General features: G+C 42.2%; 1 protein-coding gene across 2 annotated transcripts in view; it reads right to left on the bottom strand.

Moving 5' to 3' along the window:
* The window catches only part of slc1a7a (solute carrier family 1 member 7a), a gene marked incomplete at its 5' end in the record, with an annotated part of 94,667 nt that overhangs the window by 29,283 nt on the left and 50,190 nt on the right, over positions 1 to 15,194 (bottom strand). For both annotated transcript variants that reach the window (XM_079530447.1, XM_079530446.1), the window contains one exon: positions 343 to 558. In XM_079530447.1, coding sequence (XP_079386573.1) covers positions 343 to 558 — 216 coding nt within the window. The remainder of the gene's footprint in view (positions 1 to 342; positions 559 to 15,194) is intronic.

Raw genomic sequence — 15,194 nt, 5'->3', positions numbered from 1 at the left:
AATTAGCTTAGCGGCGCGACGCATGGTAACCCACTGGCACATGGCTCTGGGGCTTACCTTCAAGAAATGTCCCTCTGACTGTCATGACACAGCACGTACGGCATGCACTCATGCATGTATGGACTGTTAGCTGCAGTCCATTACTTTTTCGATTAAACGAATAGTTGGAACGTTGGACTATCTCCAAACAGACAAGGCACCCGCCTGTGATCTGTCATGCAAGGAGGGGCCCACCAAGCCTGGCTAATAAGCCAGACGCGAATCAGCCAGTGTGATATTAGTCTGGCTTATTAGCCAGGCTAGGGCCCACCCAGACCCCATGGTTGGGGACCACTGGCTTACCGAATGAGATCCAGCAAGGCGTCAGCGGAGCTCACGATTGGCTTGCCGCTGTCCCCGTTGTCCTCCTTCTGCGCGGCGCCTCCGGGGTGGATGATGGACACCATGACGATGCCCACCACCACCGCCACGAAGGTGGTCCACAAGTAGTATGAGACGGTCATGATTCCCAGGCGGCTGGAACACTTGGCATCCAGGGCAGCCAGTCCTGACATCAGACTGATGCATGGAAACAGATGGGGAGACACACACACACACACACACACACACACACACACACACACACACACACACACACACACACACACACACACACACACACACACACACACACACACACACACACACACACACACACACACACACACACACAGAGAGAGACACCCGCAGTCAGGGAGAAATACACACAAGAGACAAAGAGATTAATACATGTTAGGAATAACAATAACAAAATAATTTTGATAGTACGTATTGCGGCTGTTCAAAAGCTGTGAGCCGAGGAGCTAAGCATGAGAGTAGTAGACACTTGTATGACGCACACAAAATAATCCACACACAAAAGGTCCACTCCAAGCCGTCAGTTTGTTGTCGTTGGATACGGTTTTGTCCACAATTCCATGCTGTATTGACGTGGTACATTGATCAAAATAGCAATTCTTCTACTTTCTCTAATTGTAGACTTGTTGTAAATTAAACTGATGCAGATGTTTAACAATCCCATAAGGGTCCATTTGGTTTCATTTTACACTCTGAAGAGTTAACACTATAAGAGTAAACACTATATAATAAGGGTCCATTTGGTTACCAACTCTCCACCATTTATAGCTGGAACCCCCTCAATTTTATTTTATAGATCCTTCATTGAGTCTGTCCTCACCTTTGCTGCCATTTGCTGGTATGGTAACCTCAGATACCATACCAATTTTGTCAGACAGAAAAATGCCCTTAACGGGGTTGTTAAGGGGGCCAGCAAAATTGTGGGGGCAAAATTCAGCTGCCTGAGTTATTTATATGATGAGCAGGTGCTAAAAAAAGCATCATGTATTAGAGCAGACAGCTCTCACCCCCTATACCGGGAATATGAATTCCTGCCATCCGGCCAATGGCTAAAGACCCCTGTTACAAAAACCAACAGGTACAAATTTTCATTCATACCTACCTCCATCCGAGCCATTAACAAGGGAAGCAGGAGGAGGTAGATGTAGTTACACTCGGTGCACTTTAGCCCTGGTTGCACTTTATATTTAATGTAACATCTGCATCTTGTGATAATGTATACGTATGTCTGTTGTCATGTATGTTGTACTGTTTGTAATGTCTTTGAGAGCTTTATTATCTGCTGTAAAACGAAGTGCCCAGTTTGGGACATATGAATAAACTTGACCTTGACCTTGACCTCAAGGACCACTGGGGGTCCCCGGACCGCTGGTTGAAAACCACTGATATAGGAGATGACAGGCAGCTCCTTAAGTATAAACATTACTAAACCGGAGAAGCCCTTTACATAAGACAGCAGCACAGCTGTCTCAGACAAGGCTGTCCGTGACTGTTTGAATGTCAGAGAGAAATGGCAACCATGAACACACTGTAGCAGTCTCTATAAGACCTCCTTTGTATCAGGTGTCAGAAAGGGAACATGGGTGTTCAGGAGGGACGTTCGAGGGATCGCATTCGCAACACACCGAGCTGGAATGCTCCATGAAAACCAGTATATAAAAGAAAAAATCACACCCGTGTGAAGTGAGGGGCGCTTTACCAACCCTTATCATCTTACATCATCACAATATCATAACATAACATCATATGCCGATTTGCTCAGTGACAGACAAAACAAACATTAAGACCTATTACCTTGTACTATGCATGTGAATGGTTCTCTCATTTTCCAGATATGCATCACATGATTCTAAGATTCTCTCTCTCGCTCTCTCGCTCTCTTATCTCTTATCCTTCTCTCTCTCCACCATCCTTTCTCTCCCGACACGGCGACACCATCTCTATGTGTGTCTCTCTCTCTGTCTCTCCCCCAGGTGGTTTTAGATTACCTTTGAAGTTAATAAACTGTATAGTAATAAACTGTATATATCCCCTATACTATAGGGGATCAAAAGACTGACAGACTGCTTATTTATTTACAAACTGGCTTTGTGTTCATTCCTTTTGATCTTGATTTTGTGTGCATGCATGCTTTTCTTTATTATCATATTTTGACTTGCAGTGCTTTGGGAGTGAGTCTATAGTCTCAGTGTACGCCGACTCTCCCTATATAAGGATAAATAAACCTGCACACTCATCTGCTCCAATGTAATTATGGCGCACCCAACTAGTCCTACACGCTTTCACTTAGAAGATGTTCAGCTTACTGTGGAATCGCATGGAATCTGCGATCGCATGGTTGATACGTCGCAACCTCTTCATACTTTCACCTGGAGACTCCATTCACAATTTAAAAACATCAGCTTACTGTGAAGTGTGAACACACGTGCCTGAACTCAACAACTGCTATCAAGGTGCCCATGGCTTAACACTTTGCAATGCATGTATGATGCTCTAGCTGTATTCAACAAGTGCTACAGGATGAAATGGGGCAGTATCAGCTTTATATGTTGGGGGTCTGCTGACGATTCTGGCTCTGAAAAGCAATGACTTACTGCATGCTGTGTGGGGTATAGAGCAGTGGTTCTCAAACATTTTTTAATTTTTATTTTTTAATTTAAAGGACCCCCATAACTCTGATAAGTAGGCTACTCAATTTCTTTACTTAAGTAAAAGTATCAATACTGCAATATATAAATACTCTGTTACAAGTAAAAGTCCGGAATTCAAAATGTATTTGAGTAAAAGTACAAAAGTATTGGCATCAAAATGTACTTAAAGTACCAAAAGTAAAAGGACTCATTATGCAGAATATCCCATTTAAAGTTTTCATACGTGTATAGAAATCTTTTGAAATGATTGATCTACAGGCTCACAATGCGTGAGCTTGTGAGCAGGTTCAAAGAGATGCAGTATACTTCATAGACAACACAGAACACCTGAAATTTTGAATAAAATCGATCCCAGTAGGTCCCCATTGTGCATTAAATGCAAAAAAGCGGTTGGTACGTATACCTGGCTATCTTGGGAATGTCCCAAGATAGCCAGGTTCTGGTCTTGTGTGACAAAAGAATTGAGTTCAATTATGAAGTCTATAATCTGTAAAGAATTGAATAAGCTGAATAAGCTTCTCTGTGTAGCTAGAAAATGCATTTTGTTTAATTGGATTCACGAAAAACCTCCATCAGTGACTCAGTGGTATAGAGAAATCTACAGAGTACTTCCAATGGAAAGGCTTATATAGTGCCAAATTAAAAGAGAGAGAAAATAACTTTATGAATATACAGTATGGCAGCCGCTGATAGATTACTTGCCCAGGGATCTACTCTGATTTATAAAGGAAGTGACTCATTGGATTGGAGAGCCCCAGCTGTACTCTTGCAATTTGCCTTCTGATGTGCCCATGTGTGTTGTGTATTGTGTATATATATTCTTTCCCCTAATGAATAACTGACTGTATTGTGTATGTGCTGCTCGCCATTTTCTTTTTTGTTTGTTTGTTTTGTTTTGTTTTTGTGCTTTTTGTTTTTCTTGTCTGTTTTATTGTTTTGTGCTTTTAATTTATACCTTTCTAGTTTGTCTCACTTTATCTGTATACATGTATGTGAAAACATAAAAAATCAATACAAATTTTATTAAAAAAAAAAAAAAAAATCCATTTAATTTAACTGAAATGTGTGAAAAAGGAACAATCACGGGACCAGTAAATCAACACAACATTTCAACTGTGTCTTACTACTACCCGTATCTGTCTTGTGTACTAGTGTGGTGCTGCTACAGTATAACAACTGAATTCAGGACCCCAGGATGACTAGAGGCTCTTTCATGTGTCTCTAATGGGGTTTCTTTAATAAACATAAACATTATTGCCCTTGCAGGATCATTAAACATCAGTTGTGGGTCTGTGGATCGATCGGTCTGTGTCGACGCACTCATACATTTTTTTTTAAAACATAAAAAGTTTAGATAATAAGATTTCTGCCTGACGTCAATGATATGTGAGTATATGCAGTAGAATTACGTGTAGCATATTCCACAGTGTGAACGTAATCATTTATAATGAGCCCAGTTGTCCTGTAATTAGAACCATTGTAACGATAGATGAACTTCACCATTTGAGAAGCTCTTCACTCAGAAGGGCTTTGAATTCATGGCAGAACCTTGTAAATGCAAGCAGTGTAGTAAATGTACAAATTATCCAAATTATACAAACTTTCTGCTCTCCACAAAGCAAGCAACGAGACTGTCACTGAATACATAATTCGAGCGGAGACGATGTTCACATCGCTGAGAAGGGCCGAAGAAAATATTAGTGACGGGTTGCAGATTGCTAATGTGCTTAAAGGCTTGCCCGAGTCATACAAAGCGTTTGTCGTGCACGTCACCCAAACAAATGAACAACTAACTTTCGGTGAGTTCAAGACGAAGCTGCAGAGCTTTGAGGACACCGAAAAGTTCAAGACGGTGAGTGAAGACGAGGACAACGTTATGAGGGCAGCAGCACGTGGACATGGGAGAGAGAAGAAACGGGACCTATCCGAGGTCGAATGTTACAGGTGCAGGAAGAAAGGACATCTCGCTCGGACGTGTCAAAACGAGCCCCAGCAGAGACGGGAGGAGCGCAGGTGGGACACGCCACGTCGAGGACGTGGGAGAGGACGAGGACGAGGACACGACGGAGTGAAGACAGCGCGCGGAGACGCAGAGGAATGGAGCACACGGCCTGGCGGAGACCGACACCGCGGGACGAGTGGAGAGGAGCAGCAGGAGGACACATCGTTCTTTTTCAAGATGAACGATTGTGCAATAGAAACAAATAAGAAGGGACTTATGGTTGACTGCGGTGCCACAGCGCACATGATTAACGACTTTACCAAGTTCAAGTCTTGTGATAAAAACTTTAAACCTATGCACCATGTGATCGAGCTGGCCGATGGAACGAAAGCCACCGGGATGGCGAAGATGAGAGGAGAGGCAGAGGTCTATTTGATCGACAGCGAAGGAAAACGAGTGAAAACACGCCTGAAGAAAGCACTGTACATTCCATCTTTCCCACAGAACATATTCTCAGTCAAAGAAGCGACAGCCAGCGGAGCAGAGGTCCACTTCAAAGAAGGTGATGACTGGATCAGACATGAGAATGGTACCAAGTTTAAAATTGATGTATACGGCAAATTGTATTATCTTAGCACAGTAGATGATGACAAAATTGATGAGTGTAAAGGATGCTATGATATGCAGACATGGCATAAGATACTTGGTCATTGTAATTTTGATGATGTTGCTAAACTAGAGAATGTTGTTGAAGGGATGACAATCAAAGGGAAACGGGATAAGTCACAGTTAAACTGTGAGGTATGCACACAGGGCAAGTTTACTCAACACAGAAACAGGCAGGCAGATGCCAGGGCAAAAGCCCCTCTTGAGTTGGTGCATACAGATCTAGCTGGAGCGTCGCAGTCCCGCCCCCTACCCTGGACCAGGAAATGATTCTCCGTTCATTTTCCTCATAGACATTTCAGAAAGTATTTATTTAAAGACGTCTACGCCGCGGACAAAGCCAACTCGAGTCGTGACAAATCATGACAACAAACAAACGGCAGGTTACAACGCTTTTTTTGTTGTTTTTCTTCTTTGTAATTATTTGTTTGGTCCAAAATATTGTTTGTGTTGTCATGAGTTGTCACGACTTGAGTTGGCTTTGTCCGCGGCGTGAAAACATAAAAAATCAATAAAAATGTTATTTAAAAAAATAATATTATATTATATATATAATATAACAATGATATGTGAGTATATGCAGTAGAATTACGTGTAGCATATTCCACAGTGTGAACGTAATCATTTATAATGAGCCCAGTTGTCCTGTAATTAGAACCATTGTAACGATAGATGAACTTCACCATTTGAGAAGCTCTTCACTCAGAAGGGCTTTGAATTCACGGCTCACGCCAGAACCTGCAAGCAGTGTAGTAAATGTACAAATTACTCATTTTACTCAACACAGAAACAGGCAGGCAGATGCCAGGGCAAAAGCCCCTCTTGAGTTGGTGCATACAGATCTAGCTGGCCCAATAGAGCGTTGCAGTCCCGCCCCCTACCCTGGACCAGGAAATGATACTCCGTTCATTTTCCTCATAGACATTTCAGAAAGTATTTATTTAAAGACGTCTACACCGCGGACAAAGCCAACTCGAGTAGAAAAACAACAAAAAAAGTGTTGTAACCTGCCGTTTTTTTCTTCTTTCTAATTATTTGTTCGGCCCAAAAAATTGTGTTTGTTGTCATGAGTTGTCACGACTCGAGTTGGCTTTGTCCGCGGCGTAACCGTCTTTAAATAAATACTTTAAGAAATGTCTATGGGAAAAATGCATTGGGATTCATTTCCTGGTCCATGGTAGGGGGCGGGACTGCGACGCTCTATAGAGCCTGCAGATAATGACGGCTACAGATATGCTATTGGATTCACTGATGATTATAGTGGGATGATATTTCCGTATTTTCTAAAGTAAAAAAGTGACGCTGTTAACACTAGCGCGTCGGAGCGGTCAGGCTGACCGATTTTGACATTTTGAAGTGGATTTTCTTTGCCCATGAAGTCCTGAGAAAGTTCCCCTTGCATGACTTTTTCTAAATGTTCGATTCAAACCATCTCTGTTTTTTTTTTCATCTGAAACGTTTTGGAAATATGATTTTAGACATAATTCTACTAAAATGTCTGCTCTTTTGCGGTCCGTGGGACCGCTCTTAGAGCCCTCACCCTTTCTCCCCCACAAGCCGTGCTGTTCACACCTTCCTCCCGGCTGGAGACGGGCATTGTTCAAGCTAATGTGTCATTTGCATTCCAACCTACATGTGGAAGTCCACATGTAGGCAAACTTACATTACAAACTTACATAAACTAAATGTTGTTTTAGATGTTATATTTCTTATATGCGGTTTGCAGAAATAACGATGTCTGACTTTATTTCTCGAAACGGTAAGATGCGCTGATATGAAATGCGCGACATAGGAACGTGGTATGGTACAGAAACTAGCTATAGCTAGCGCTATATTGAATATATAGCGCTCACATCGTCACTATAATTATAGTTTGGTAAACTGAAATGAAAAAGAAAATAACTTTTCTGCACGCGACCAGTGGAACTGATTTCCACGCATCACGGCTCTCTTTTTTCTCTCTCCCTCCCTCTCTCGTGGAGAGGGAGAAAATATCCAAGTAACTGACGGTGAGGTATGCGGAAGTGCATTTTAGATAACGCTGTAGCACTATTTGTGGCGGTGATGCGTCACATGACTTGATCTATCCTATGGTGTATATATAAACCGTGCTGCTGCTACGGATCTCTCTGCTGGCACAATAAATCAAATATATATAAATGACATCGATCATAGGCGGCGGCTAGGCCAGGCTTAGCCTTCCCAACAATTATGCTGGGTATTTTTAAAATATATATAGGCTAATATGTGGCTAGCCGGCCGCTCCCAAACTCCCAACTCCTTTGTCTGTAGCCTAAACTTTTCTGATTTGCACGCACGCACGCACAGCTGTCGCGCATATTCATTTCATATATCAGCGCATCAAAAATATGGTGAAATATGGTGTGTTGACTGACTGGCGTATTGTTTCCACCTATCTATTGAGCATAGCTAAATAAATACATGTTGAAAAATAACTTTGAGTTGTCCTGTCGAGTTGAAACGCTGCCTTGAATTAGTTGGAATGTGACATTTAGAAGACAATGGCAAGTCGTCAACCCCCCGCCACGGGGGAGAGGTGTGAAGAGATGCAGGGAGAGAGTGGCCAATGGAATTGCACGAAAAACACCGGTCAGCCTGACCGTTAGCCGTCATAGTAGTAGTGATTTTAATTCAGACATGCTAGTGTTAAAGCAACAGAGAAATTCATAGCAGACACTGCCCCCTATGGGAAGATTCGATGCCTGAGGTCGGATAATGGTGGGGAATATACAGGGCAGTGTCATCGCACTGAACATTAGACTACAGATGTAAATTAGCTTATGGCTAACTCTGGCACATTTACATGGAAGTGAAAACTGGAATGTTGATTAATGAGCATTGTCCCTGTCAAATAAATAAATAAATAATTATTTGAAATTGCTGCTTCTAAAATAATGAGGATCCAGTGACCCGCATTTATTTTGATTAAAACTCGTCCAAAGTCGTTTTAGGCAGATAAAGAGTTGGGGTCAATTTTGTTGACCTGTACTACTACTAAAAGACTAAGATTTTGATATTTAGTCGACTAAGACTAGACTAAGACTAAACAATTTCAGATGACTAAATAGGACAAAAGCTAATGGTGTTATTCAAAAGACTAAGAGTAAAACAGAATTTGCTGTCAAAATGAACACTGGCATGACTGAGACTAAAATATTAAACTAAAAATTAACACTGTTTGTAGGTTGTATTGTGGCTGGATTGGATTAACACTTAACAGAGCTTTGGTTGTCCCCCTGCATATATGGGACAACCACAACAGTTTTCGGTATTGGCTGAGGGGGGCATGCTACTGCTGGCTGTGGTGGAAGAAGTACTCACATTTGTATTTAAGTAAAAGTATCAATACTGCAATAAGTAGAAATACTCTGTTACAAGTAAAAAATACGGAATTCAAAATGTACTTGAGTAAAAGTACTAAAGTATAGACATAAAAATGTATTTAAAGTACCAAAAGTAGAAAGTACTCATTATGCAGAAGGTCCCATTCCACATGTTTTCAAATGTATAACAATCTTTTGAAAATAGCAGATCTACAAGATTGTGACGCATTGTGAGCTTGTAGATTGGCTATTTTCAAATGGCCGAAACATATATATAATATACCGGTAGGGTGTGGTTAATGTATGTTTTGTAATAATAATCAAAATCTACCTAACTAGTAGCCAAACTAAAGTTTTGAAATAAAAAAAGTTAAAGTAACTCAAAATTGTCAAAGAGTACAGTACTTTAGTACATACTTGACTACTTTCCACCACTGCTAGTCACAGGAGATTAGAGGAGCCATGCAGCTGTGAAAGAGCAGGATGTCTCCATGGACCCATTACTGTATGCCAACAGAAGGTCAAGTAACAAAGTAGAGTTGCAGCACAACAAAACTAGCATACAACAAAACATCAATCTCTTGGCACACACACACACACACACACACACACACACACACACACACACACACACACACACACACACACACACACACACACACACACACACACACACACACACACACACACACACACACACCTTATTTTCATCTGACATCATTCTCCCCAGTTTCTCCAACCTGTAACAGTCGCTAGTGCAGTGAGAGAGATCGCCCTCCCCATGCGACGTCCCACCAACAAACACAGCCAATTAGCCCTTCGCTAAATCCCACCCCAAAAAGCGATTGTCCAATTGTGTTTCCTGTTCAAATATGCTGCTGTGCCAATCAAAATGAAGCTATGAGAAACTGTCAGGGACACTTGTCAATGATGCTTGTCAGAGCCTTTATCTATGTAGCCTACAGTAGCCTATCTATCCATCCATCCGTGCGTGCGTGTGTGCGTGCGTGCGCATGTACGCATGTATGGAAAGGTATAAAAGATAAACCAAAACTTGTCTACAACAAATTGTAAAGCTTTTACATTGAATTGCAGTTCTCTCTTTTAAAAAGGTAAACGATTAGTATAGTCAAGGGCTATTGACTGACTATTACCAGACTGCCAATTGCACAAAGCATGCTGTGACTGAAAATGTTAAGCAATAGTCATTATTACCCAGCGTGCAGAAAGCCAGAGCCATGGGAAGGTTTATCTTATCTAGTAAGTTCCAAGTAAATGGGCTTCCTACATGCAGTTCAGTTTAGGATTATGGTACCTTGCCTGACATGTGAACCTGCCAAGATCATGTGGGAATCAGATGCGTACAGTGGGGCTGACAACAAGTTTTCTGACCATATGGGGCTTACTGTCCCTCCTGGCTGCATCTTTGCTGAGCAAGAGCATTACAGTAATCCCTCTTTCAGATGGAAAAGAGAAGGCAGGCACACCACAGCTCCTTCATTCTGTGAAGTATAGCTACGGTATCCACACACCACAAATGAACTATCCGGTTATTCAACCCAAAGGAGACAATTTCACAACATAAGTGCTCTGATTTAAGCTCCTTGCATACAGAGTTGGTTTTATTTCACAGAAAAAAATAAATACACGTTTCTCTATGACATATTTGCACTCCTACTCATAATGGCATTCCATGCAGCGAGCGGCTGTGATGCGGCATCATTATTTCAGTCAAACCCAGTTCGATTCCTGCATTGCTGTTTTTTATGCATTAAAAACTGATTGACCTATAAAAGAATCACATCGAGTCTGTGTGCAAAGACCTATGGTAGTTTCACATTTGGAAATAAGTTTTATTTCTAGCGCTGGATTTAATACTTTAATACAGCAGAACAGAAACAGGGATCAAAAAGATTTAGAGGAAGTCAAAGCATGAAGCTGATGCTAATGGTGACCAGATATACTATTTGCCCTGGCAGACCTCTGAAAAACATTTTGGGTAGATAAATACAGCAGAGTATTTTATTGGCATCAATTTAAAAGCAAGCAATGCACCTTAAAAGTGCCACCATTGATCAAGTCACAAAAAAGCCAAAGCTTTTTCCATTGATGTCCATTTAAACAATTGATTGATGAATTGGTGACCCGATCACTCAATGGCATGGACAATGGATCCAGCCTGCTTATAACACAGCCTTGGGGTTTCCTTTTTTTAGTGTGACAAAAACATAAATCCTTCAACACGTGAGTCATTTGACTTTGGGGAAGAGCCCTGAGCTGGCACTTTTTTTGTGAGTTTGAGGGATTTAGGCCAGTGCTGTGACACAAATCTAGGTCAGCTGGCTCTCTGTTCACTTCAGCTGTAAAACTCACAGAAAGTATTGGGAGGCGTTATTTTCAACGTCCCCCTCACTTAATCCAGTATTGCAGAGCAGTGCATTACAGCTTGCATTTGCTGCCACTGAGCACTTTTCTACTGCCAATCTTTGTGTGCTGGACCTGGTACAGAAATTGTAAAAAATAAATAAATAAATAAAAAGTATATATAGAATGACTGCACAAAGTCTGTGAGTACACAATCACGTTTACAGTACCTCCCCCAAAACTGAAGCAGTTACATTACAGTAGGCCTAGCTACAAGTAATAATATATCAACATTTTAATGACATTTATTTTATTTTATTTTTTAGTATTCAGTAAAAGTGACACCTCTAGGGGCCGCAGTCTGCATTCAAAGATTTTCCTAGAAGCTTTGTCATTGCTACAAACTTTTTCTGCTGGGCTGGGAGGGAATTCGTGAAAATCGTGCACTTGGTGACAAGTTTTTGATTTTTGGCATGGTGTTAGGTATGGGCATAATGTTTTAAAAAAACATCGCAAAACGAGTTGTGCTCGCCCCCTAGTGGTCTGTTTGCAATGAATCCATATTAGATAAATCAGGTTGAAACCCAAAATAATTGATAGAATACATGTTCAATGGATTCTGTTACTATTGAGTATGCTTAGTATGTTATTTAGCATACCCAATAGTAACAGAATCCATTGAGAAATCTCTTCTATCAATTATTTGGGTTTTCAACCACATACTGATTCATCTATTATTGGATTATTTGCAAACAGCCCACTAATTAGGGGGGTTTGACCTTCTGCCCATACCTTTTTTTTTTCTTACATTTTTATCCCACAATTTTGCAACCCATTTTTTCACCCAGTGTCAATTATCTAATGTAATCCTGGGCGCTACACTTCCTCTGCCAACCTGGGGGGGCAGCGGACTGACCTCATGCTTCCTTCTATGCATGAGGAGTCCAAGCTGCTTCTTTTCACCTGACAGGGGGGGGGGGGGGGGGGTTCCCCGGCCGGACGTAGTGCATCGAAGGAACGCGTTATTCCGACCAGTTCCTTTCCCCTCCAGTAATCAGGATTACTGCATGTTTTTTGTGAGGGTACCTACCTACCCTAGGGGACACGGGGAGAACATGCAAACTCCACACAGAAAGGCCCTTTCACCAACCCCGCCTCGGGTATGGGCACTAATGACGCAGAGGAGGGAACACGTCCCCAGCACCCACTGCGTCCCCAGCGGGAATTGAACCCAGGACCTTGAGGGTCGTGGGTTGTGAGGCGACAGCATTAATGACTGTTCCACCGTGCCCCCTTTATCCATCTGCCCATACCTAACACCTGCCCATATCGGCAACAAGTCTGCATAAGCAACGTAATCTAGTTAGATTCCATTTCCAGAAGAGAGAGACAGATAGCGAGAGAGACAGATAGAGACAGAGAGCGACAGACAGAGAGACAGAGAGAGAGAGAGTTTTTGTGGCCGGATTGGCATTATGCGAGTACAAATAAAGGAGTGAATTAGGGCCACAGAGCAAGAGACTGGGAAATAGCCAGACAGATATAAAGGATTTAATCTGTGTTTACTTTTACGGCTGCTGTGACCATCTGGGTGGCTTCTAGGGTATAGTAATAAAAACAGCTGCGAGGCAACAGAGGCCTTATTGCCATCATTCAGCACCTGTACATCACATAAACACTATCCTCCCTTCTTGTTCCACAAGCCCAACACCTTTAGTGAAAAGCATGGTACTGCTCTATAGCCATCTGCCTTTGTCTGGTGCTGGTGCCAGGTCAGCTATTGTACACTGTAGAGCAGGGGTGGGCAACTTTGATGATGGAGAGGGCACTCATTCCAGAGGGCCACATTGCATATACAGTATTGTCGGGCAGAAACCTCTTATCTTCATATTTTAACTTTTTCATAATTAGTGCCCTACTTTGTCATTATATGTCACACAAAAGTAGCAAATATAGCCGATCTACAAGATCAAAATGCATCACAGAGCGACACAAAAATACATCACATGGATGCACCTGGGACGTATCCTCAGTGATGTATCCTAAGGTCATTGGGGTTTCAGCCAGGTCTCTCAACATCATACCCCTCACTCAGGTAACCCAGCCGGAGGTGATCAGTCCCATTAGGGAAAGACAGGGCCACACAATCCGATGCTCCGGAACTACTCTGCCGGAACTGGGAGTGAGAGGAACTGGCACGTAGACGGACTAGGCTCTGTGGGTTGACTCCTGTCCGGGCCCCTCCTGTCTCACCAGGTCCATTCCTGCTCTCACCAGGTCCAGGACCTGTGCATTGCACCAGTCTCCCAGGCCAGCACCAGGCACATTATTCAGGAGTTGCATTCGAATGGGTGATTGAGGGTCGCTCTCTATACGCGCAACGGCCAATCCGCTGTCCACTAATAGTTCTCAGGTCTCAGGTCTGGATTTTGGCCAGGCAGAAAATGGATTTGGACAGGCGGACGCCTGTCCTCGCCTTATTGTAGATACGCCACTGCTACATGTTGTCTCAGTAAGACAGCCCTCCCCCTATATCCACAAGAAGGAGCAGTGGACCAAAGCATTATGGGAATTGTAGTCCAGGAAGGAAGTGAGCCCTGCAGAGTCCATGGACACTTTGAAATACTGAAATATCTAAAAACACATATTACCCACATAAAAACCCCAGGAAAGTGTTTCTTGTCTCTCCTAAGATCTGGTTGCAAAAGGGGTGAAGTGTCCCTTTAATGACATGTCTTCTGCAGTGATCATTAAAGGTGTAGTGAAATGAAAAATACGTTTTTCACACTTTTAGACCATATCCGTGGTCATCATATGGGCATACCTAACAATGGATGCCAAAAAAGAGAAAATTCTCATTTTTGTGTGTTTTTATATCAAAAGTCCATATTTTTTTTTTTTATTACTTCCTGAAAACGAAAACGTGCTGCGTGATGACGTGTCGAGGCCCACAGCGATAAAAGCCAATAAAAATGAAGCTCACCCGTTTAATTCCCCATATCCCCGCATCCGTCCAGCACAGGCTGCACAGCTGCTACTGATTACAGAAATCTTCCGTTTGTATTCCCATTCAAGATAACATCCAGAGAGTGTATTACTCGGTTTCAACTTAATCATCACGCTAATTTTTTTTATCTGAAAACATTATAGGGTAGAAATAAGCAACATAAGAGTAAACTGGTAAAGCTGGCCGACTATCTGATTTGTAAACAAACATCCACACGCTGTCCTGCGTAGCATAGCTACCGTCCCTAGCTCTGATTGGTTCAGAAACTTCATAGCAGTGTTTCTACTTGAGACCGTCTGAAACTTCAAAATAATATGTCCACCATTTCCGTTTCATTACGCCTTTAAGCTTCGCCTCTAAGGCACGATTCATACTCCTATTTTAGAGCCGAATAAAAGTTGGTTCGGCTCTGTAGACTCTATAGAGTCTACAATGTGACATCATTTGAGGTGGGGGGGGGGGGGGGGTACCGTCCTAAAGTATGAATCAGCCCTAAGAGAGACACCTTCAGAAGGTGAATAATGAGATTGTTAAATTGTCTGTAACGGAGATGACATTAGATCAATGTCAATTACTTTCTAGAAAAGTCATCATGACTCCAATGTAATAGCTCTAATCTACTTTTCAGGATATCACACATATTTATCTATATCTTGGTGATCCATTATCCTCTCATTGGTGAGTCTGACTGCTCCTCCAGTGTCATTATCCTCTCATTGGTGAGTCTGACTGCTCCTCCAGTGTCATAGTGAGTCTGACTGCTCCTCCAGTGTCATAGTGAGTCTGACTGCTCCTCCAGTGTCATAGTGAGTCTGACTGCTCCT

This window comes from Electrona antarctica (assembly GCF_951216825.1).
Source record: "Electrona antarctica genome assembly, chromosome: 19".
In the NCBI taxonomy this organism is placed as follows: domain Eukaryota; kingdom Metazoa; phylum Chordata; class Actinopteri; order Myctophiformes; family Myctophidae; genus Electrona; species Electrona antarctica.
Note: the sequence above shows the minus strand (reverse complement) of the source record. Positions and strands in the feature narration are given on the sequence as shown.